The sequence below is a fragment of the Protopterus annectens genome, chromosome 2.part2 (genome assembly GCF_019279795.1).
Source record: "Protopterus annectens isolate FY-2018-M chromosome 2.part2, PAN1.0, whole genome shotgun sequence".
In the NCBI taxonomy this organism is placed as follows: Eukaryota; Metazoa; Chordata; order Ceratodontiformes; family Protopteridae; genus Protopterus; species Protopterus annectens.
Genome location: NC_056730.1, coordinates 512,924,937 through 512,947,060, shown reverse-complemented (window position 1 = coordinate 512,947,060; position 22,124 = coordinate 512,924,937). Strand labels below are relative to the sequence as shown.

At 44.4% G+C, this 22,124-nt stretch overlaps 1 protein-coding gene across 2 annotated transcripts in view; it reads left to right on the top strand.

The window, feature by feature from the left end:
- The window catches only part of SEMA4F (ssemaphorin 4F), a 1,454,381-nt gene that overhangs the window by 722,993 nt on the left and 709,264 nt on the right, over window positions 1-22,124 (top strand). For both annotated transcript variants that reach the window (XM_044063980.1, XM_044063981.1), the window contains exon 8: window positions 1,137-1,324. In XM_044063980.1, coding sequence (XP_043919915.1) covers window positions 1,137-1,324 — 188 coding nt within the window. The remainder of the gene's footprint in view (window positions 1-1,136; window positions 1,325-22,124) is intronic.

Genomic DNA, 22,124 nt, shown 5'->3' with positions numbered 1-22,124 from the left:
TTTACACGTTTTAGTATTTTTGAATCTCTACCAGCATTTAACTCTCGATTTCTTTATCTTGTATTCCTGTTCCCATTCTTCTGTAGCTGGCTTATCCTAACTAGTTCCTCCATTGCAGTCCCCCTTTTTTGATGTTTCCTTCTTTGATAACTGCTACATGTAACATACACTTAGTCACCTAGTCTGTGCTGAACCTGTAATCACTATGCTTCAAATATTGTTTCTTCTCACAAAGGGTCTCATATAATCTTTGTATGTTTTTCTCTCACTAGATATGTTTTTTGGAGCTTTTCTCCCTGAACATCTGCATGCATGGCCCAGTTGGACCTTCGTGGTAACCAAGTACAAATAAGTAAATTAATAAACAAACAAATATTGAGGATAGTATGAATGAGTAGTCTGCAGAGCTCTTGCCTGTGTAAGATTCCCAAGCTCCCACAACCACAGAATGAATGGGCCAATTGGACTTTGGTAGAGGAACGATCAGACCTTGCCCTGCAGTGGTATGCAGGAAAAAGGTTTTATGTATTGTTATATTTGCAGTTGTAGTTCTGCAGTTCCAGCAATCACCGTTATGGTCCTTGGTAACACTCTGCCTTTGTCTGTGAGGTCTAGGAAGAGATGGTCTCTAGTGACCTCTTATCTCCCTACTACCTGCTAAGACTGGAGATATCACTCCATAAAAACAGTATTGATATGGCTTAATGTCTTATTTAATGCTAACAGGGTTGTGTGCAGCAAGACGTCAGGCAGGTGTTCTGGCGGTGCCTAAGTAAAACAGATCCCAGGTGATGGGAGAAGAATGTTAGTAATTTAAACCATGGTTGGATATGCTGTGTTCTGCTGCTGAACTACTTTTATCATTTTCTGATTTTGTTAAACTGACATTTTCTTAGTTTAAGTGCATGAAACCACTGAAATAACATTAAAATTTACCTTTGATCGTGCATTTACCAGAACAGTAAGATAAATGATTCTGCGGACAGATTTTCTCATTTGGTTTGGCTTTAAGATGATAGGCTAGCACTCTGAATGAAGAATATCTTTGGATGCAGCAGTAACTGTAGATTTAATGCGTGACAAGTAGATGTGCAAGTACTGAACCTTAACTTTATTATTGTTTAATTATTTTACAGGGGGATATGGGTGGTTTAAAAACTCTACAGAGGCGTTGGACATCTTTTGTGAAGACACAACTGGTCTGTGCAGATCCAGATTCGGAAAATGGAATTCACTTCAATATACTTAAAGATATGTTTACCCTGCAGTCTGAGCCTAATGATTGGTCAACTACAGTATTCTATGGCATTTTTGTCTCTCAGTGGTAAGTATTTGATTTCCTCTAGCTTATGTGGGAAAATAACAAATCTGCAGTAATAACCTTAAGATAGTTTCTGCCTTGGAGTACTCTCTTCAAAAGGAGGCCCAAAACTGATGATTTTGAGATGGAAAAGTAGACCTTTAAACTCTGGCAAAGTAGACCTTTAAACTCTGGCAGTAGTTGCTTCAAAGTTGGACTATCATTAGTATCCCAAAGTAAGATCTTGCAGTTTGTGTTATCTGACTAGTGTTATCACTCCCGTCATTCCCTCTTAGTAAGAGACATACCTTGAGGCATAAAGTGCTTCTTTATACCTTGAGGCATATAGTGCTTCTTTTGTTCGTCAAATAGTTACATCATACGTATGTGGATTTGCCGGGAACTACAAGTAATGTTAATTGTGTCCTTAGCCTGTATTAGTGTGCATTTGCCAAGGGATAATAATTGACTGACAGCTCTGGGTAGAAGTGTACAAAGTTTTCATCCAGTACTTTGCACATTGGCAGCATCATTTCTTTTTCATGCCTATACCCATAAGGAAAGTGACCCTCCATGCATTTTGTAATTCTGAAACCAGTTACTGTTGGAAAAGCTCAGTTGTTCTTATTGTTAAAATTTATGATCATTAATTAGTTTGTAGAATCTGTTTTCTTTGGGTCCCAGTCAAGTTCTCACGTGGGATTTGTTTCTTTAACATTTGGCAAAGTCAAAAGTTAGAGAAGTGAAATAATGCTTCGGAAGTTTTTGCTCAAAGTGAAGTTTAGAAAAGTATAGAAAAAACATGAAAAAAATATTCTGATGGGATTGAAAAGCATAAAAACATTACAAATCAAGTCTGCAACTGTGGAATCATTGAAGGCTATGCTCGTTTTATCAGCTTTCATGTTAGTCTTAGCAGTTATTGGGCAAAAACTGTGCTGAGAACTACTCATTCATTCTCCAATTACCTCTTTAATCCAGGACAGAGTCACGGGTGAGCTGGATTCTGTTTCTTACACTTTGTGGGTTTCAAGACCTAGAAACCCATCCTGAATGGGGCACTAGCCCATCACAGGGCAGAAACACCCACAAGCAGGTGTGCACATGCACACAGTGTTCATTCTCCCTCGGTTTGCACACCTAAGGACAGTTTAGAGGATTGTCAAGTTCACTTTTGTTCATGTCTTTGGGATGTGGGAAGAAACCACGGTATTCATCAAAAAAATGCATGGACCCAGGTAAGACATACAGACTTTGCAAAGAAGGGACACCAGCTGAAAAGTTAACTGGGGAGCCAGCACCACAAGGCAGCAATGTTAACCAGCAGTCATTATATAATTTAGTATTTATAGCGGACGATGGAAGATCATAATTCCTTCCTGTTTCAGTAAGATTTGTATGCCCACATTTCTCCTTCCATTCTTATACCAATTCTCTCATGTTCATGTCGTCATTAAATTCCACTAGTGTCTCTCCTAGTGTGTTCCACGGAAGTACCACATTGTCTGTAAAATATTTCCAGATGTTGGTCTTAAACTCCTGTCATGCCCCTTTGCTCTGTCCCGTTCTTTCTGTTTTGTGTTGTCCCATCAGCTTGCCTGCTAGTAATGTGGTGCATTATTATATCTCTCCTTTTTTTCTCTCCTTGCTTACATTCCGTGTACTCTTGAGATTTTCTTCATGCTTTCTGTCTTTCATTCCTTTTGCCATCTTGGCAGTCCTGCACATACTGCATGAACTTAGTGCCTGACTTCCAGTATGGTCTTCAGAATTGAGTACTGTATTACAGATGTGGCACCGTTTTATAATGGGAAAATGGCATTTACCTCCCTAAAAGTAATACACCTTAGAGTGCTATCCAGCTTTCTTTTGCTTGTTGATACTGCCCTGTCATGTACAACATGTTTGTATATTGCTGGAAGTGCCTAATGGGTTGTAAACTCAACTTTCTTACCTATTCCCACAGCAAAAGCTTGGATTTTCTTATTCCATCATTAATACAAAAGTGCAGCATTAGAGGAAAGCTGCATTCCTGATGTGCCATCCTTCAGGTGAAATGTTAAACTGAGATGGTATCTGTGTGAGGTGGATGTTAAAGATCCTATGGCACATATTGGAGGAAAGGAGGTGTGGAGTAGTTTACCGGGTGTCCTGGACAAATTTTCCCATTTGTATAAATATCACCTCAGGTTTTCCCAGCCGCAAGCTTAGCAGAACTGCATACTTAACAAAATGTAATAAATTAATCTTTTTCTGTGGCTTGTGTTAGGAATACACTTTCTCCACGAATGTTATCCACTGATTTCTAGTAGTTGGTGCACAGTATTAAAGAATATGAGCTGCTAACGAGCTGTTTCCTCTGCACAGGGTACACAGTTTGATTCCTATCACATTAATTTATCTGCTGTGTAACTTTGAACAAGACTGTTAACCAGACATTGCTCCTGGATCACTCCTGATCCCTATTTACTACTAAAATACCTAGCTGCACATTTTGCATTGAACCCAGTTGACATCTGCCATCCTCCTGTGTAATCTGCAGTTGGTCATGCTTGGAGGATGGCTGTCTTTGCTTTGGTATTATCAGTAAGTACACTGACCAGAACTAGTGGTATGAACATGCAAGTGTATATATATGAAGCTGCCAGAGAAAGAAGACCTGTAGCCTGACTTGTCGGTCTGACTGTTGCGTATTGTGTAGTTGTGGTCCCTCTACCACTGCCCATTCCTTCCCTGCTCTTTTACAGGCATCCTTGAAACATTCTTTGATGCTGTGCACAGAGGGGGCAACGCCTTCTCCATCAAATAGTATCATCTCTCCCTCCATGTTTTACCCTATTATTTGCCTTTAAGCTAAGTTGAAAATAGGCTGTGTATAGCTTTTAAGCTAATCTCTAGTGCCTGGCTGCAGGACATTTGCATGTCATGAAGTCTCAGACTTATTTAATTGTTTGTATTTGTTAACCATGATAGAGTACTGATCCACATAGACACTGCTGCTGTGCAGAGTCTGGAAAAGGTCCAAGTGGTAAGTAGAGACTGACCGAATCAAACCATGGACAGCAGAAAGCAGCGTGTCAATTGCTTAGTCTTAATCCTCTGCACTGTCAGGTGATTAAGGACATCACAATGGCTAGAAGGTTATTTGTTGTTTGCATAGCATTATGACAAACACTTATGTGCATACTTTTGCATAGCTCTCACTTTTGACACCTGACAGTGCTGTGCATCTAAAGCATTCTCCATTCTTTCTTGTGTATTTATTCCCAGTTGTGTTAATTCTTTCCTCGTATCTCATTTCCTTTGTTTACCATCACAATTTTGGTAACTTTGAATTGTGCAGTTTCTACCATTCTAATGTATGGCTACTAGAACTGGATCCACTACTTCAAATACCATGTTTACAATATGTTCTTTATGAGAATCATTACTGAAGAAGTTCGTAATGTTTGTGATAAGAATTATTTTAGATGTCAAGTCCTTCACTCGAGTCTTTTCTGGTTGAAGATAGAGTGGGTCTGAACTATAAATCCAAGACATCCTCACCTTTAGCTTAACCAGGATAGAGTACTGGTCCACATACAGACTGCTGCTGTGCAGAGTCTGAAAAAGGTCCAAGTAGCAAGTAGAGACTGACAGAATCAAACCATGGACAGCAGAAAGCGTGTTAATTGCTTAGTCTTTCTTTTGGGAATATTTTCACTCAGGATAAAGCATTTCTAGTGGCAAGCCCATGAGGCCTCTGCCTGTGAAAAGAGAACTATGTGACTTCCGGGGTTTGCCTCCAAAACCTGTTGCTGTCCTTCCAGTCCAGGAAGCCTTTATATATATATGTTTGCTGCTAACAGCTTGGAAACAGGTTGCCTTGTAGAGACCTGACCATTTTTGTAGAGTGCAGGCTCCTCACAGATTACTCTGCCATTGGGTTTTTATGCTGTAGCACACTTTCTAATGATAAGGAAAGTAGATTTCTTCACATTTATGGCAAAAAGGTGAGTGCCTCTCCAACCCTGACTTTTTGGGCTGTTAATTGCCAGACCAACATCCTGGGGTACATCAAGAACATGTCTTTAGTAAGCTATTACTGGGGAGTTTGGAGGGAGTGAAGAACTGACAGGGAAGGTTGCCTTGCACCAGTATGAAGAGATGCATTTGAAGAGCCTAAAAAATATACCATAAAATGTAGGCATGATGCGGTACATGCATCATCCAGGGCTGCTGTCACTCTCTCAGTTCTTAAGAAGGCACACACTTATGAGGATATGATACCTGTCCAAAAATGCAAAGGTACAGCTGCTCAGTGGCCCTCTGGCTAAAGAGCTGTTCTTTGGACACCAGTCTTAAAATGCCTTCAGAAAGATGGAGGACATGGGGAAGATCTTGGAATGTGTTAGTTCATAGTTTAGTACTAAGCTAACTGCCTTTGCGAGCCATTTTAAGCCTAGCCAATTATCCCTTGTGAGACTTGAACTCTGCACCTTATGTTTGTAAGGTAAACACCTTAGCCATTAAGGCACCCTCCCAACCCAACATGTTCCACCCTCCTTTGCCTATATATAGCAGGAATTCTCCATCAAAGCAAGGATCATTCTATGTGATGTAAGGAAAGGGAAAGCAGCCCAAAAGTAGAAAGATCTTTCCAAAAAGAAGGTGGCAGAAAAGATAGGAGGAGGAAGGGGGTCCACAGGGTCCTTTACACTTCTAGGGAGCAGATGAGATTACAGCAGTTTCTTCCATCGCTCTGCCCCCAAAGTTTTCCCTTTTCCCTAATTTATCTCCTCCCCTTTTCCTGTAATAGGAGGCAAGTTGCTCACCTACTTTCAGTAGTAGCTAACTCTAACCATCAAGAAATAATGAATCCTAGTATAATTTTCTAGGGCTAAAGGCTTCATTTTTTTTGCAAGCCCACACAAGGGGAGAGTCCCAGGAGTAACAAAAGATGAAGTACACCTGCTAAAGCTTATCCTGGAAGAAATGTTTTTACAGAGCACAGTAAACGAGGTATCCTAAGGTCAAGAAGTGAAAGGATGTTCATCGTGTAATACTGCTGCAGTCATCACACTAGGGGTTATCCTGCCGTCAGGCGGTCCCGCAGTCGGCCGAATCCCAAAGTCTTGGTCCAGCGTCGGTTGTCGCTTCTTCCCTGACGTCAGTGCGACAGGGATATAACAGCCGGCGCCATTTTCTTCAGTCTTTCTTGCCGCGCGGAGCCCAAAGCAGAAGCAGTTCGCAAGTGCCGGTCGGCCAGCTCCTGAGATTTTCGAATCGAATTTCAGCCCAAAGTTATCTCTATAGCTTAGTACCCCGTTGGGGAAACTTTTCTTGCCTCAGACCGATGTCAGACAAAGTTAATAATTGCATTTCTTGTGGGAAGCAAATGCCTCATAAGGATTTTCATTCTTGTTGTATTCCTTGCCTAGGCCAAGACCACAACGTCTCTGGTTGTCGGTTTTATGCTAGGTTCAACAAACGTACAATCAAGCATCGGGCAGATTTCGCCCGACATTATTTTGGCAGAAAATTTAATTATAGCATGTCGTCGGATCAACCGACATCAGCAATGATTAAAAAACGCAAGGATAAGGACAGGTAACCAACGCAAGGATAAGGACAGGTAACCAAGACCAGATACCGAGGCCTCAGCAAGGCTTGCTGCCGGTTCTCCGGTTTTCAGCGAGGCGCCTACACAGCCCTGACTACCACAGATTTAGAACTTCTGACGGCCTCCCAGACCGAATCAGCTGGGCCTCAGGAGCCGGTTCCATCTCACCCCTCAGACGCCAACCCTGACGGTGATCAGGAGATTTTGGACAGGCCTTCGGTTTCTGAAGGTGTCTTCAAACCGACAACTATCTCTATTAAGTCTTATGCTAAACTTAAAGCCCCCTTTAAAGTTAGGAAACCGGGTCCACAGTCCCCCCCCACAGGCCCCTGTGCCTAAAAAACAGATGCTTAAGATGGCTGAGGATTTATCAGGGGTTCACAACCCCCTCCTGACAAAAGGCCTAGACTGGAGGAAGATTATCCTTGCTCTGACCAAGCATCCATTTCCTCAGCTAACTCTGAGGACCAGGATTATTCCTTCCCTCCTTATGAAGACTCAGATGTTAGAGAGTCCATTCCCTCTGTCCCCCCCCCCCCCCCGAAGACTACTCTTTCGGGGAAACTTTACACACCATGAGGAAACACTTCCACCTGGAAGGCCAAGATTACTCTGACTCTAAGAAAAGACTCCATGAGTTTCTTCTTCTCCCACAGCATAGACCCCTTGCAATTCCTCCAGTTTTAGACATTTTGGATGATGTTTACTCCGAATCTAGTCTAAACCCAGATTCCTTACCTCCTGCACCAGCTAAACCAGACAGATACTACCGAGTTCCTGATTCTCATAAGTTTCTATATAAAAGCCCTGTTGCAGACCCTGAAACCATTTCCCCGGGTCCCAAAGGGGTTAAGGCCTCTACTGCTAAGAATCCACTACCTTCTGAAAGAGATTCCAGAGCATTAGAAAGATGGGGGAAGAAAGGGTATACGTCTGCCACTTTGGCCATGAGGGCCTTAAACTGCCAATTCCACATGCTAAAATACCAGCAGTACTTGATTACACAGTTAAAGCAGAAAATGATCCCTCAGACAGATCAACCTGATTTCAAAGAGATGCAGGATTTACTGCATGCAGCAGAACAGGTGGGAAAAAGCATACCTTACAGTGTGGTTTTGATTCATTGGAAGCCTCATATAGAGCAGCTGTCACAGGATCTGTAATATGTAGACATGCTTGGCTAAAAGAGCAAGCCTTACCAGGACATGTCAAAGCAAAGTTATTGGATGCTCTTTTGCAGAAAGATGTGTTATTTGGTGTCAAAGCAGAGGAAGTTTTAAAGAAAATGGAAGAAAAGGCAAAATCTATGCGGACAGTTAAAGATTTTTTACAGGTACAACCTCCCCGGTTCAGCAGAAACTGGCCATCAAAAAACTGGTCCTTTCATGCATCAGACAGACCCCAAAGGGGTAGGTACAGACATCCAAGGGGCAGAGGCCAGCCACAAGGTTCTTTCAGGCCTAGACAGTGGCACACAACAACTCAAGGAGGTGGAGACAAAAGATCTCAACCCTTCAGGAAACAAACACAATGACTTCCCTCTTCGCCTGCCAAGCAAAATTGCTCTGGCAGCACCTTTGGGAGGAAAACTGGCTCTATTTCCACAAAATTGGCGCATCATAACAAAGGACAAATGGGTTCCGGATATTATTACCCAAGGCTACAGATTTCATTTTCACACTTTACCACGGATGAGAGGCATGCCAAATCTGCCTCCAAACCAATGGGCAGAGGCACAAACGCAAATTTCAGCTCTCATGGATATGAAAGCAATTCAAAGGGTACCTACAAAGGAGCAAGGTCAAGGTTTTTACTCAAGACTATTTCTAGTACCAAGAAAGGACAAAGCCTGGAGACCAATTTTAGACCTCTCAATTCTAAACACTTACCTGGAGGTACCCAAATTCAAAATGCTCACACTACAGCAGCTTCTTCCCATGCTGGGCAAGGAGTCTTGGCTGGTAACGTTGGACCTCAAAGAGGCATACCTGCATGTCCCTGTCAGACAAGATTGCAGAAGATACCTCAGATTTTTGGCAGGTACAACGCATTATTAATTCTCTGCATTGCCCTTTGGCTTATCTGCTGCGCCCACAGTATTTGCGAAATGCCTGGCATCAGTAATTGCATACTGCAGACAATGAGGAATACAAATTTATCCATATCTGGACGACTGCCTGATCCAAGCGGACAGCAAGCCCATTCTATTACAGCATCTGACATTTGTAACAAAGCTGCTAAGTTGCCTAGGGTACACAGTAAACAAAAAGAAGTCAAGGCTAATACCTTCAAAAGACGTAATATTCCTGAGTGCCAGCTTAAATACAACGGCCCAGATGGCTTATCTCATGCCAGACAAAAACAACTGACTCAATACTTCAAAAAGATGGCAACTTTTACCCAGCTCACTGCAAGGAAAATCCTGCAGGCATTAGGGTTCATGGCATCCTGCATTCAACTAATTCCACATGCAAAGCTGCATATGAGGAAATTACAATGGTACCTGAAAAGTGTATGGACTCAACACAGGCACAGCCTCGAAACAAGTATACCTCTCATTCCCTGCCTTCAAAAAGAGTTCCTATGGTGGGCTCAAGCATGTCAATTAAACAAGGGTCTTCCTTTTGTCTTACCTCCAGCAAACCAAACTATGACAACAGATTCTTCAGACTGCGCCTGGGGAGCACACATGGCAGGACAGTGCATACAGGGCAAATGGTCTGCAAAACAAATGCATCTACACACCAACCAAAAGGAGATGCTAGCTGTGCAAAATGCACTGACAGCCTTCAAAGGCCTCTTGCATCCAGGACAACTACTAATAAGGACAGACAACACCACAGTTATGTGGTACATAAACAAACAGGGAGGAACACACTCCTACCCTTTATGCAGACAGGCAATGACCTTGTGGAACACAGCATTGACTTTCCAAGTACAACTGCAAGCACAATTCCTGCCAGGAAAGGAAAACATATTGGCAGACGAATTAAGCAGAAATTTGGCAGATCTTCACGAGTGGAGACTACACCCACAAGTATTTTCAATGATAACTCAAAAGTGGGGACGCCCAGACATAGATCTATTTGCCTCCCCCAACAATTGCCAACTACAGAAATTTTGCACAAGGACTTATCATTCCCTAGCCTGGAAAGTGGACGCCCTGTCATGCATTGACAGTCTATGCTTTCCCACCACTACTTCTCTTGACCAAGGTATTACTGAAAGTCAGATCAGAGAGACCTCAAATGATCCTCATTGCTCCTGACTGGCCACGTCAGCACTGGTACCCATTACTAAGGACCTTGACTCGCAGCCCTCCATGGATCTTACCTCAATTCCCACTTCTGTTGACTCAGCAAAACTCTCAGATCCTTCACAGTCAGCTCAGGACTTTAAATTTAGCTGCATGGAGAATACCTTGAATTATCAATCTACACTTCTCTCAAAGGACGTCCTGAATGTCATTTGGAGGCCAGGAGGCCCAGCACCAGAAAAACTTACTCAGACAAATGGAAAATATTTTGTGCATGGAACCAGGTTAAAGGCCAAAATCCTTGGATACCAAACATTCCTCAAATACTGCAATACTTAACTGAGATGCTACACAAAGGCCTTTCTTTTTCATCCATTAAGATCCATGCTTCAGCCATTTCAGCTCAATATAATACGGATCCTCCCATATTCTCACACCCTTTACTAAGGCAGTTTCTTAGAGGGGCTAAGAATATAAGACCCCCCCCCCGAAAACCCCCAACGCCAGCTTGGGACCTCAACTTCGTTTTAGAAAAATTAACACTGCCTCCTTTCAAACCAGCCTTCTCAGCAGAACTACAATACTTGTCATGGAAAACAGCTCTGTTGCTGGCTATCACCTCAGAACTACAGGCACTTATGGCAGTGGAACCTTTCATCATTTTCCATCAAGACAGAGTCTCTTTACGAACTAACCCTACCTTTATGCCAAAGGTAGTATCCAGTGTGGCTTTAAATCAGACCATTCATTTACCCACCTTTTATCCAAACCCCCAGAATAAAGGAGAAAGACTCCTTCACTCTTTGGACATTCACAGACAGCTACGTTACTATTTGGATAAGACAAAGACCCTCAGAAAAACTGACCAACTCTTTGTATCCTATGCTGCAGGTTCACAAGGAAAGGCTATTTCCAAATGGATAGCACATTGTATCCGTTTTTGCTACTCGCACCATGGGAAAGTAGTGCCTGTTAATATTAGGCCCCATTCTACCAGGGCTACAGCAACCTCAGCAGCCTTTCTCAGGGGGGTTCCAACCAAGGACATTCTGGAGGCAGCTACTTGGAGTTCAGTGCACACCTTTACCAAGCACTACCACCTTCCATTATACTCAAAAACCAGAGCTGGTTTTGCCACTGCAGTTCTGCAGGGCATCCTAGCTTCACCTTACCCAGTTTAGTACCATCCACCCATCCATAGCTTTGGGGTTCAACCCAAGTGTGATGACTGCAGCAGTATTACACGATGAACATAGTACAGTTTTGTACCTACCATAAATGTAGATGTTCGAGTGTATATACTGCTGCAGTCCAGGTTACCCTCCCACCATCCCCTCTACATACCAGGGTGTTAGTTATAACTCCATCTACATCAATCTAATGGATACATGCCTATATGGTGTAGTTGCTAACAGCTAGTACTATTGTTTATCTGCTAAGGTATTTTGCATAGTTATTTGTATTGCCTACCTAGTTGGGGCCACCTGACATCTGGGGCAAGAAAAACTGAAGAAAATGGCGTCGGCTGCCTCTTTTATACCCCTGTCGCACTGACGTCAGGGAAAAAGCGACGACAACCGACGCCGGACCAAGACTTTGGGATTCGGCCGACTGCGGGACCGCCTGACGGCAGGATAACCCCTAGTGTGATGACTGCAGCAGTATATACGCTCGAACATCTACATTTATGGTAGGTACAAAACTGTACTTTTTTATTCCAGGCTTTTCCCATTTCCCATTCCTAAGAAATGATGGCAATTAGATACCCACTGTACACATGCCAGCCCAGAGAAAATTATTTAAAATTCCTAAATTGAAAATGCTGACCCCGGCAGGCAGTCATTCTCATGCAAAGCCCCTGGGCATTTATGGTAGTTCTAGACCTCAGAGATGCTTACCTGTACATATATCAACATTTAGAGGTCGGAGACAATATCTGAGATTTATGGCAGACAGATTTCCCTTCCAGTTTGCCTCCTGGCACTTCAGTTTAGCTGTTGTGCGAGATATATTTAACAAATGCCTGAACCCAATGATAGTACACCATAAAACCAAGGGCATTCACATTTACACTCATCTTGATGACGGTCTTGTCTAGGCCCAGTCCAAGCAATAGATGCAAAATACAGTGAAATACATTCCACTGTGCCTGACTATCCTAGTATTCACCCACACAACAAAAAGTCAAATTTGTTTCACAGTCAGAGGGTAGTCTTTACAAAGGCTTTCCTGGACATGGAAATCTATGGAAAATTCCTCCAAGTGGAAACCCCTGACAGCCTTTTTCCAAACTGTGCACAGGTCCTCAGCATCCTAGGCCAAGTGGCATTAACTATATCAATGACTCCTGTAGCTAGACTTATTGCAGTGGGTACATCTGGGACTTGCATGTACATCCCCAAAATACAGTAGTCCTAGTTCAGTCCTTTGTGAGAAATTAACTGTACTGGGGTGATTCACATTCTGAAGAATGAATGTGTTTCCTTCAGGCAAACCACCCTAATCAGAAATTTACTAAGGGTGCCTCAGTTCAAGTATGAGAAGTTCATTTAATAAGCCTAAAACTAAAGGGCATCCATCAGAAATATCAGAATAAGACAAAATGTTAGCAGTCCAGTACATCGTTCAAGTCTTCAGAACAGTTTACGTGTCATCAACCTTAGAAATCATCACAAACAATTCCACATTTATTGTGGTGCATTAGCAGCCAAGGAGGTGGTGCATGTGTGCCTTCTGTGTAGGCTAGCTGTGCAGCCTTGGAAACTAGCCCTGGAATTTAGTCTATAAAGCGATGTCTGTCCCATCAGAGGACAACTCCCTGCTGCTCAGGGAGATGTTTCTGGACCTAATAAATATATGAGATGTCCCATTCATGGACCTCTTTGCTTCTTTGTGCAGCAAACACCTGATCAAATTCTACTCCACTGAATTTCACAGAAGAAACTTGAGCAGTGAATGCCCTTTTCATAAACTGAAATGGTCTGTTTTTTTTTCTCTCCCCGTACTTGTTGCTCAAGGTAATTCAGAAGATAAGGGAGAGGAACTTCAGTCAAAAGAAGCCAAAAGATCAATGCACCGTAAATTAAGCAATTAAATTATTCCAAACTTGAAAATGTACGCTAAAAACACGTCGAAGCCAGAAGTTATTCTTATAGTCTGGTCAGGACAACACTGATTCTCTCATTTGAACTATTTGGTAAGGGAGAAATGTTTCCTGCTCCCTTAGCATGCAGACTTGACACAGTTCAGAGATACAGTCATGCACTCCAGCCTGTCCACACTGAACCCTAGCAGCTTTGAGGATATGAACTTGCTCCCATTTGTGTACTCATGCTCTAGAGATCTGTTAAACATGGAGGCTAGTAAGTTAAGTACAATAAATTCATATCTAGTGAAGCAGAAGTGATTTTTCCCCTCTGGTGCCATATTATTTCTTGATTTGTCCCTGGTTCATTTGAGAGTTGTGGCACCACCTGCTACCCTGTCTGCAGGAACTACCAGATCTGATAGTTTTTCTTAAGGTTATGACTGCAGTAGTAAACCACATAGTGAATATAGTCACAGTTGTGTAGTAAAAGTACCATAATTAACCACATGGTGAATATAGTACAGTTGTATATTAAAATTGCCATAACTGCAGATGGCTTGAGTGGGGTTGGTGTTGCAGTACTTTTTCTTACTTTCCTTCCTTCCCCCATAATCCTGGAAGCCCTGAGGCCAGGACAAGTTCACATCTTCTCCCTTCCCCATTTCTACCCTATACTTTGCCCATGATTTTTGTCACTCCCTGCCCATCTTTTTGTTCAGGTGATTTGAAGATAAGGTTATCCTTAGGATGTTTAGAACTCTGGGCTCTCACTGTGGGCACACTGTACTCTGTGCATTTCCAAACTGTACAGTTGGGGGGGGGGGGTCAATGTGGCAATGTCTGAAGGAAAGCTGACATCAGCCCAGCCCCAAGTCGGGGTGCTCAGTTCTGAAAGTCTGGCCAAGAATTTTCAAACCTTTACTGCAGCAAAGTTGTGGTAAGTTGAGTACATAACTGTACTTCATTGAAACCTTGATGCATGTGTTCACCAGTGCAACTTTGGAGCTAGATTTCCAACCCCCTTCTCCCAGGAAGCTTGACCATATCTGTAGGGTCATGCACTCTTTTATAAGCATCTGTGCAAGAACCAACAGCAAATCCAGCAATGATATCCATGGATTACATTAAATTACATTAAGGGGTGATGTTTACTGTACTGTTCATTGTTTCATTCCTGACTTTTGGGATTCTTGCCAACAGATAGCCTGACTGGCTGGCCTATTTCCAGAACTCTGCCTGGAATACTTTTCTTGACTGCCTCTGTCTATAAGGGAAATGAAGCCCTGACCAGGAGTAAATTTACAATTTCCCATCGGATTGTCAAGATTTCATTTGAATAGGGTCAGAGATGAGCTCTTTTACATGGATGGGGAGCCTTTTCCATTGTACAGGGATCCTTTGGAACACATATTTGTCTCTCTAGCACAGTTTGTTTACATCACAAGCAAGGTTCAGATCCCTGGACCTAGTGTTTCTGGTGCTGTTTGTTTTGGACATGTGGAACAGATCCAGCAGGGCTGGGCCTAAGGAAGCTCTGTAAGCCAGGCAGAGATCCCCTGTCAGCAGCCTGTAGGAGACTGAATGCAGAGTTATCACCTGTAGGCAGTCGTTGTAAGACGGTATTCATGCCCTGAGTTCTCCTGTTGAGAAACCTTTTGTGGGCATTCCAACTGTTGCAAGTGTCTGGTTAAGTTCATGCCAAAGGGGGCATTGTACTCTCTGATGGATCTGATAGTGGCCGAGTAGAATGGTAGTGTAACTTCCATGAACCTGGATGCCATACCCATACCAATAAGTTGGGCATCATAGAATGATTTTCTAACAATCTTAGGTGCGTGTTGGTCAAAGGTCAGATTACTGTCCACATATGTTCCCAGGTTCCTTACTACTGGGTGAATTTTTACAGGCGTTTTATCAGTGGAGTAATTAATTTGGGTTGACAGTTTGCCAAAGAGCAATATAATGTGTTTTTTGGCATTGAGCTTTAGGCTATGGCTTTGGTACCAGTCATAGCATGTGCTAAGCCCTGTTGCATAATGTTGGTGTCTTGGGAGGAATCTATAGTAGCTCAGTTTCCAGTTATCTACGAACTTGGTGAGCCAGAAGCCTTGAACATTAGACTTGACTTAAAGAAATAGATGCCAAATGGGAGTGGGCCCAGCATGGAGCCCTAAGGTTCTCTGCAGGTGACCGGTGTTTTGCTTGAGATGCTCTTACCAATTTGGACTTCTCTGGTCCTGTTTGTGAGCTAGCTGGCAATCCACTGAGTTATGTTAGACACAGATTCCTGCCATCCTGTTACTATATAGGGGCCATATGTTCGGTAAAATTGGGTTATATTAGCTAGGCTTGTAAAGGCTCTTAAGCCATTAGCCTAGTAATCTCTTATGAACCTATGAAACCTTCTACTAGAAAATGTTAGAAAACCAAGTGGAGAGGATTTTCTGTTTGGAATATAAAGAAAATCTTAGGTCCTTTTTCAGCTGCCATTACTTCAATTTTCAACTTTCTCACACACCTTTTTCATGGTGGAACTAGCTACACAACTGCCAAAGGTCAGTTAGCTGCCATTTCTTCTTTTCACTTGGGTAATGTCATACTCCTGTTGCTGCTGTCAAGTTATCTAAGGTCTTTTTCTGAGGCGTTTTCCTTCTGTGCTTCTTGCTTAGCGATCTGGTATTATCATGGGATATCACTACTGTTCGGTAGTTTTTTTGATGGGTCCCCCTTTGAACCTACAGGTAAAGCTGAACTGAAGTTTCTGTCATGGAAGGCTTTATTTCTGGTGGCTGTTACCTCTGCCAGAAGAATTCCAGAATTGCATGCACCATCTTCCAAACCTCCCTATTTTATTTTTCACAAGGGCAAAGTATGTCTGAGGACCAATATTCCTCAGATTCTGCAATATTTAACTGAGATGTTGCACAAAGGCCTTTCCTTTTCATCTATAAAGATCCACACTTCAGCTGTTTCAGCTCATTACAACACGGATCCTCCTATTTTTTCACATCCATTATTAAGACAGTACCTCAGAGGGGCTAAGAACATAAGACCACCCCGAAGAGCACCAACACCAACTTGGGACCTCAATTTTGTTTTGGAAAAACTTGCACTACCGCCCTTCGAGCCAGCTTTTTCAGCTGATTTACAATTTTTATCATGGAAAACTGCCCTGCTGCTAGCAATAACTTCAGCACGAAGAGTCTTAGAGCTACAGGCCCTAATGGCAGTGGAGCCTTTCATCATTTTTCATCAAGACAGAGTCTCTTTACGAACTAACCCTTCCTTTATGCCAAAGGTAGTATCCAGTGTGGCTCTAAACCAAATCATTAATTTACCCACCTTTTATCCAAACCCCCAGAATAAAGGGGAAAGGCTCCTACACTCTGGACATTCACAGGCAATTACTTTTCTACTTGGATAAAACAAAGGATGTTAAGTTGTCAATCTCGCCTTCACTCTTGCTTGATGGGTTCGGAGCCGATCCTCGGCTCCGACTCGGCACTTGCTAAGCTCGAGAGTCACTTTTACCAGCTCGAGGCAGCCCCATATCCCATGATGCAAGGCGGTAAGTACCCAGATCTCGTTTGCCGCTTCGCTTATGAGGTCCTCCTTTTACCAGCTCCTGGTAAGTGATTTGCTACTTCGCTATTTTAGCCCCTTTTAACTAAAAAACCCTTTATTGTTAGTTTTAATTTAGTTTTAAACATTTTCTGACAGAAATTTGTCTGTCTCTTCTTATTTTTTTAGTCAGACTTTCTCCCATCCCATCCCCCCCCTGTTAGGGTGTGTGTGTGTGTGTTTTTTAGTTATACCTTTTGGTATATTTAATTTAATTTCTTTGACTGGTGTGTGTGTCTGTGTTTGCACCATGTCTAAAGAAAGGGTCTCAGGCTTTAAGAAGTGTGACTCGTGCTGTCAGAAAATGTCTCTGACAGACGGTCACACTTCTTGCCTGTACTGCCTGGGGCCTCTTCACCTGCAGGACTCCTGTGCTATTTGTCATTCTTTCAAACAGAGAGTCCTGCAGGAAAGAAGGAATAAGTTAATTTTGAGGGGCCTTCTTAAGCCGGAGGGCTCTCCGGCTAAGTCGGCTCCATCCAAGACTGCTAAGTCTTCCAAGGCCCAGGCTTCTGTGTCCAAGCCTGCGGCCTCGGCTCCGACTCGTTCTGAGTCGAGATCGCTCGGCTGGAGCCGATTCTGGCTTAACAGCCTTCGGCACCGATGGCTATCGGTGCCGATTCTGCATCGACCACGGTGTCGGCTCCGATCGGTTCCGACCACCATGTGGCTCAGGCATCGGTGTCGGCTACGATCGGCTCCGACACCGTTACTTTGTGGCTGTATCGGCTCCGGCTGGAGCCGATGCATCGAACTACCTGTCAGCTCCGACAAGTTGTCGGCTCCGACAGGTTCAATAGTTTCATCGGTTCCGATGGCTCCTTCGAGGAAGAGGTCTAGGTCTCCTTCCTTGGAGCCGATACTTCGGCTCGGCTTCACCTCTCCTCTCGAACGGAGCCATCGGAGCCGATCTTCAAGGTCATCCAGGCTTTCTGACCATGATTTAGAGAGTGGTCAGTAGATTACTTAAGTCACAGGCACTGGCCCAAATGTTACATAGTCCGTCTCAACAGACGGCTATTGGTCCACACCCGTTGCAGTTCCTCCTTCAACTCTACCCCAGAGCTTGGAGTTGGAGTCTTCGAATGGTTACTGCTACGGCTGAAGGACAGATACCCCTTCTGTTCCTTCAGCCTCTACTCTTATCTCCTCTTGAGACCTTCCTTAGAGGGATTCGGTGGCGGGCTTCCATGGTCTCCTCCGAGGGGTGAGTGGCATCGGACCCTTGTCCGAACCCGCTCTTCCCCTTGGAGCCTCGGCCTTGGTGAGCTCGGCTCCGACATCTGCCTCGGAGACTTCCCTTCGGTGGTCCCTGGAGTTCCTAGCTCTTGAACGGGTTCTCTCGGACCTTCCTGGGAGGGGAGCATTCGAGGTGATGAAGAGTGTGCTGGCCACTGGTATCAGCCAGCAGTCTGTTCCCTTAGCTCCTCCCTCTGTAGTGCCTGTTGACATCTCTGCCACTTCTCTTGCTACAGGACCCAGAGATCCTCCGCCTCAGGTTTCCCCATTGGGAATATCCCCCTCTTCCGAGGATTCTCCTAATGTTTCGGGAGATCCTCCTAGAAAGAGGACTTGTAAGAGGAAACATATAGACTCCCCCGAGTCTATCACTTCAGATACTGACTTAGATGAGTCAGAGGGATCCCCAAGATCCCCCTCTGAGGATGTCTCCTTCTCAGACATCCTAGAACTCCTTAAACAGAGGGGAAACTGGCCCACCAGTAATCCCTCTGAGGATGAGTCAGTATACCTAGAGGCATTTGGATCTCGGCCCTCCACCTCCTGGGTGTCTCCGCCTTTCGACCCCTTATGCAAGTTATTGCCCGAAAGGCGTGGGCTGCTCCTGACTCTGTAGAGCCAGTCCCTAGGAGGCCTTCAAAATTTATTACTGCCCGTGTGATAAGCAATTCCTCACTAAGGGTGTCCCGCTGATGCCATGGTGGTGGCTGCTGCCACCAAGAAGGAACTTGCAGATCCTTCCGTGCCGTCCATCCTCCTAATAAGGACTCTAGGACCATGGATAGGTACGGTGGCGGATGTTTTCCTCAGCGACCTTTGCTATGCGTTCGCTGAATTACCTATGTCACTTCACCAGACTCCAAAGGGATATCCTTAAGGAGCTAGGTGATGTTGTACAGGATCCTACAGCTGCAGGAGCTCAGGAAAAAATTGCTTCGCAGCTAGGAACCCTTAATTCCATTGCAAACTCCTCCATGCGGCTTATATCATATGCTGCTGATGGAGCGAGTAGGGCCGCAGGTACAGGTGTGGCCCTTAGACGCCAAGCCTGGATGCGGCTATGTGACTTTGCAGATCCCTTTAAGGCGTCCTTCACAAATTCTCCCTTTGATGGGTCAGCTTTGTTTTGCCCTCAAGTGAAGGAAACGTTGACCAGGTGTGAGCAGGACGGCAAGACTCTTTCTGCCGTAGGAGTCCGTTTTTCCACCCCTTCTAGACCTTACCCCAAAGGACAGAAAGGTGGCAAAATGTGGTTCCATAAATCCCAAGGAGTCACGCCGATTCACGTGGTCAGTTTACCCCTAGAGGCAGAGGGGTAACAACAACAGACGCCTTCTAGAGGCAGAGGGGTCCAAAACCAGGGAAACAGAGAGCCTCTCTGACAAGCCCTTTCAGCATCCCTGAGATGTTGCCCGGCTGTCCATCCTTGGAGGCAGTCGGGGAAGACTATCGCTGTACCCAGAAGCCTGGCGTTCCCTCACTCAAGACAGATGGGTACAGTCGATCATATCCGAGGGTTACAAAATTCCTTTCGAGGAAAGTCCTTTCTATCACTCAAATTCCCTTCCAGATGTACCACCGGTCTAAGGAAATTGCAGAGTTAGAAGTCTTAAAACTTCTGCAAAAAGAGCCATTCAGCCAGTTACGACAGATCATTCAGAGCCGGAATCTACTCAAGGTTCTTTTGGTCCCCAAAAGACGGGGGACTGGAGACCAATATTGGATCTCAGCAGACTCAACAAGTCTGTGAGGAAGACAAGATTGCGAATGGTCACTCTTCAGTCAATTCTGCCCTTCTTACAGAAGGACAACTGGATGTGCTCAATAGATCTTCAGGATGCGTACTATCACATCAAAATCCACAGACGCTCCAGGAGATTTCTCCGCTTTCGGCTGGGGTCCAGTCATTTCCAGTTCAGAGCCCTGCCCTTTGGTCCCACTACAGCCCCCAGAGTGTTCACCAAATGCATGGCAGTGGTCACGGCTCACCTGAGACGTCAAGGATTCCAGGTGTTTCCGTATCTCGACAACTGGCTCCTTTCAGCCACCACCAGGCATCAGCTTATTCAAGCCAGGGATTACACAATAAAGCTTTGTACTCTTTTGGGCATCTCGATAAACTTGAAAAGTCATCCTTATCGCCCTGCCAGTCTATTACTTTCATAGGCAAACTTAAACACTGTTCGGATGTCAGCTACCCTTACAGATCAAAGAGTTTCAGACATTCAAAGTCAAGTCAGGATCATTCTAGCCAACAAGAAAGTACAGGCCAGAATGGTTCTAAAGGTATTAGGCCTCATGGCTGCGGCCATTACTCTTCTTCCCTGGCTCGCTTCTACATGCGCCTTCTTCAGTGGATGCTGTTCACACAGTGGTCGTACCAACAACTTCCAATGCGTCACCAGATTCTGGTGATACAGACTTGCAAAGATCATCTTGCTTGGTGGATCACATCTCCCCAGGTTCACCAAGGCAGACACTTTGTACCCCCATCCCCGGTAGCCACTGTCACCACGGATGCCTCCCTGATCGGGTGGGGGGGGTCATTATCAGGGCAGGATGGTTCATGGGACGTGGCAGCCGTTCGAATACCACCTGCACATAAATGTCCTGGAGATGAGAGCAGTGCTTTTAACGTTGCAAGCCCTCAACGACTTTCTTCCCGTAGGGACAATTGCAGTCCACACAGACAACATGTCTGTAGTTTGGTATATCAACAAACAGGGCGGAACCAAGTCCTACCCCTTGTGTCGAAGCGCTCAGACTATGGCAATGGGCAATCTCCTCTCATCAGTTTCTGGTAGCAACGCATATCCCTGGGAAAACCAACATTGTAGCGGACAGATTGAGCAGAGCTATTCTCATGCCTCACGAGTGGTCTCTCAAGCAATCTATAGCGGAAGAGATATTTCTGGAATGGGGTCGTCCATGTTGCGATCTTTTTGCTACTCCCCAAAACAGCAAATGCCCAGACTTCTTCTCTCTCTTCCCTCTTCCAGGCCATCCCCCCAGAGACGCTCTGACCCAGGATTGGCCCCAGGGACTTCTTTATGCCTTCGCTCCATTTCCTCTGATCCCTCAAGTTATCCAGAAGGCAACCGTTTTGAGAGCCAAATTGATTCTCATTGCCCCTTACTGGCCTCGACAAGTTTGGTTCCCGTTCCTCCATCGTCACCTTTTGGTGCAGCCGTGGCATCTGGACCCAGTGCCAGATCTTCTGATTCACCAATCCGGTCAGCTGCACCGGTCTATCCCTTCTCTCAACCTCACAGCATGGTTGCTCCACTTCCTTCCTTAGCCAGGCTTCCTTTGATCTCTAACTCAGTTAGAGACATCATAGTAGCTTCTTTAAAATCCTCTACCAGGAGGATTTATGCAAGCAAATGGAAACGTTTCTCTTATTGGGCTAAGGCCAAGAGTATTGATCCTTTCACTGCCCCTGTTCAGGCAGTCCTGGACTTCTTAGCAGAGATTTTTCATGCAGGCTCCTCTTCTTCCACAGTCAGAGTTCAATTGGCTGCTATCTCGAACTTTCATGTCGGGATCAGATCACAATATTATGTCCCATAGGCTCTGCAGGGCCTTCTTGAAAGGAATTTTCCTGCAAAAGCCTCCAATCAGGAATCCTCCTCCTCAGTGGGATCTAAATTTAGTGCTGACATCCTTGATTCTTCCCCCCTTCGAGCCAGCTGTTTCTTGTTCCCTGAAATTTCTTTCTTGGAAAACTTTATTCCTAGTGGCTATTACATCGGCCAGGAGGGTGTCTGAACTTCATGCTCTATCGGTTCGACCCCCCTATTTGGTTTTTCACAAAGACATAGAGTATCATTGAGAACTAATCCGACCTTTTTGCCTAAGGTCGCCTCAAAAACCAATTTGAATCAATCCATTGATCTCCCTGTATTTTTCCCAAACTATTCAGACAGAGCCGAACAAAAACTACATTATCTTGATGTCCACCGTCAACTCAGATATTATTTGGACAGAACAAAAAAATTTAGGAAATCTGATCAACTTT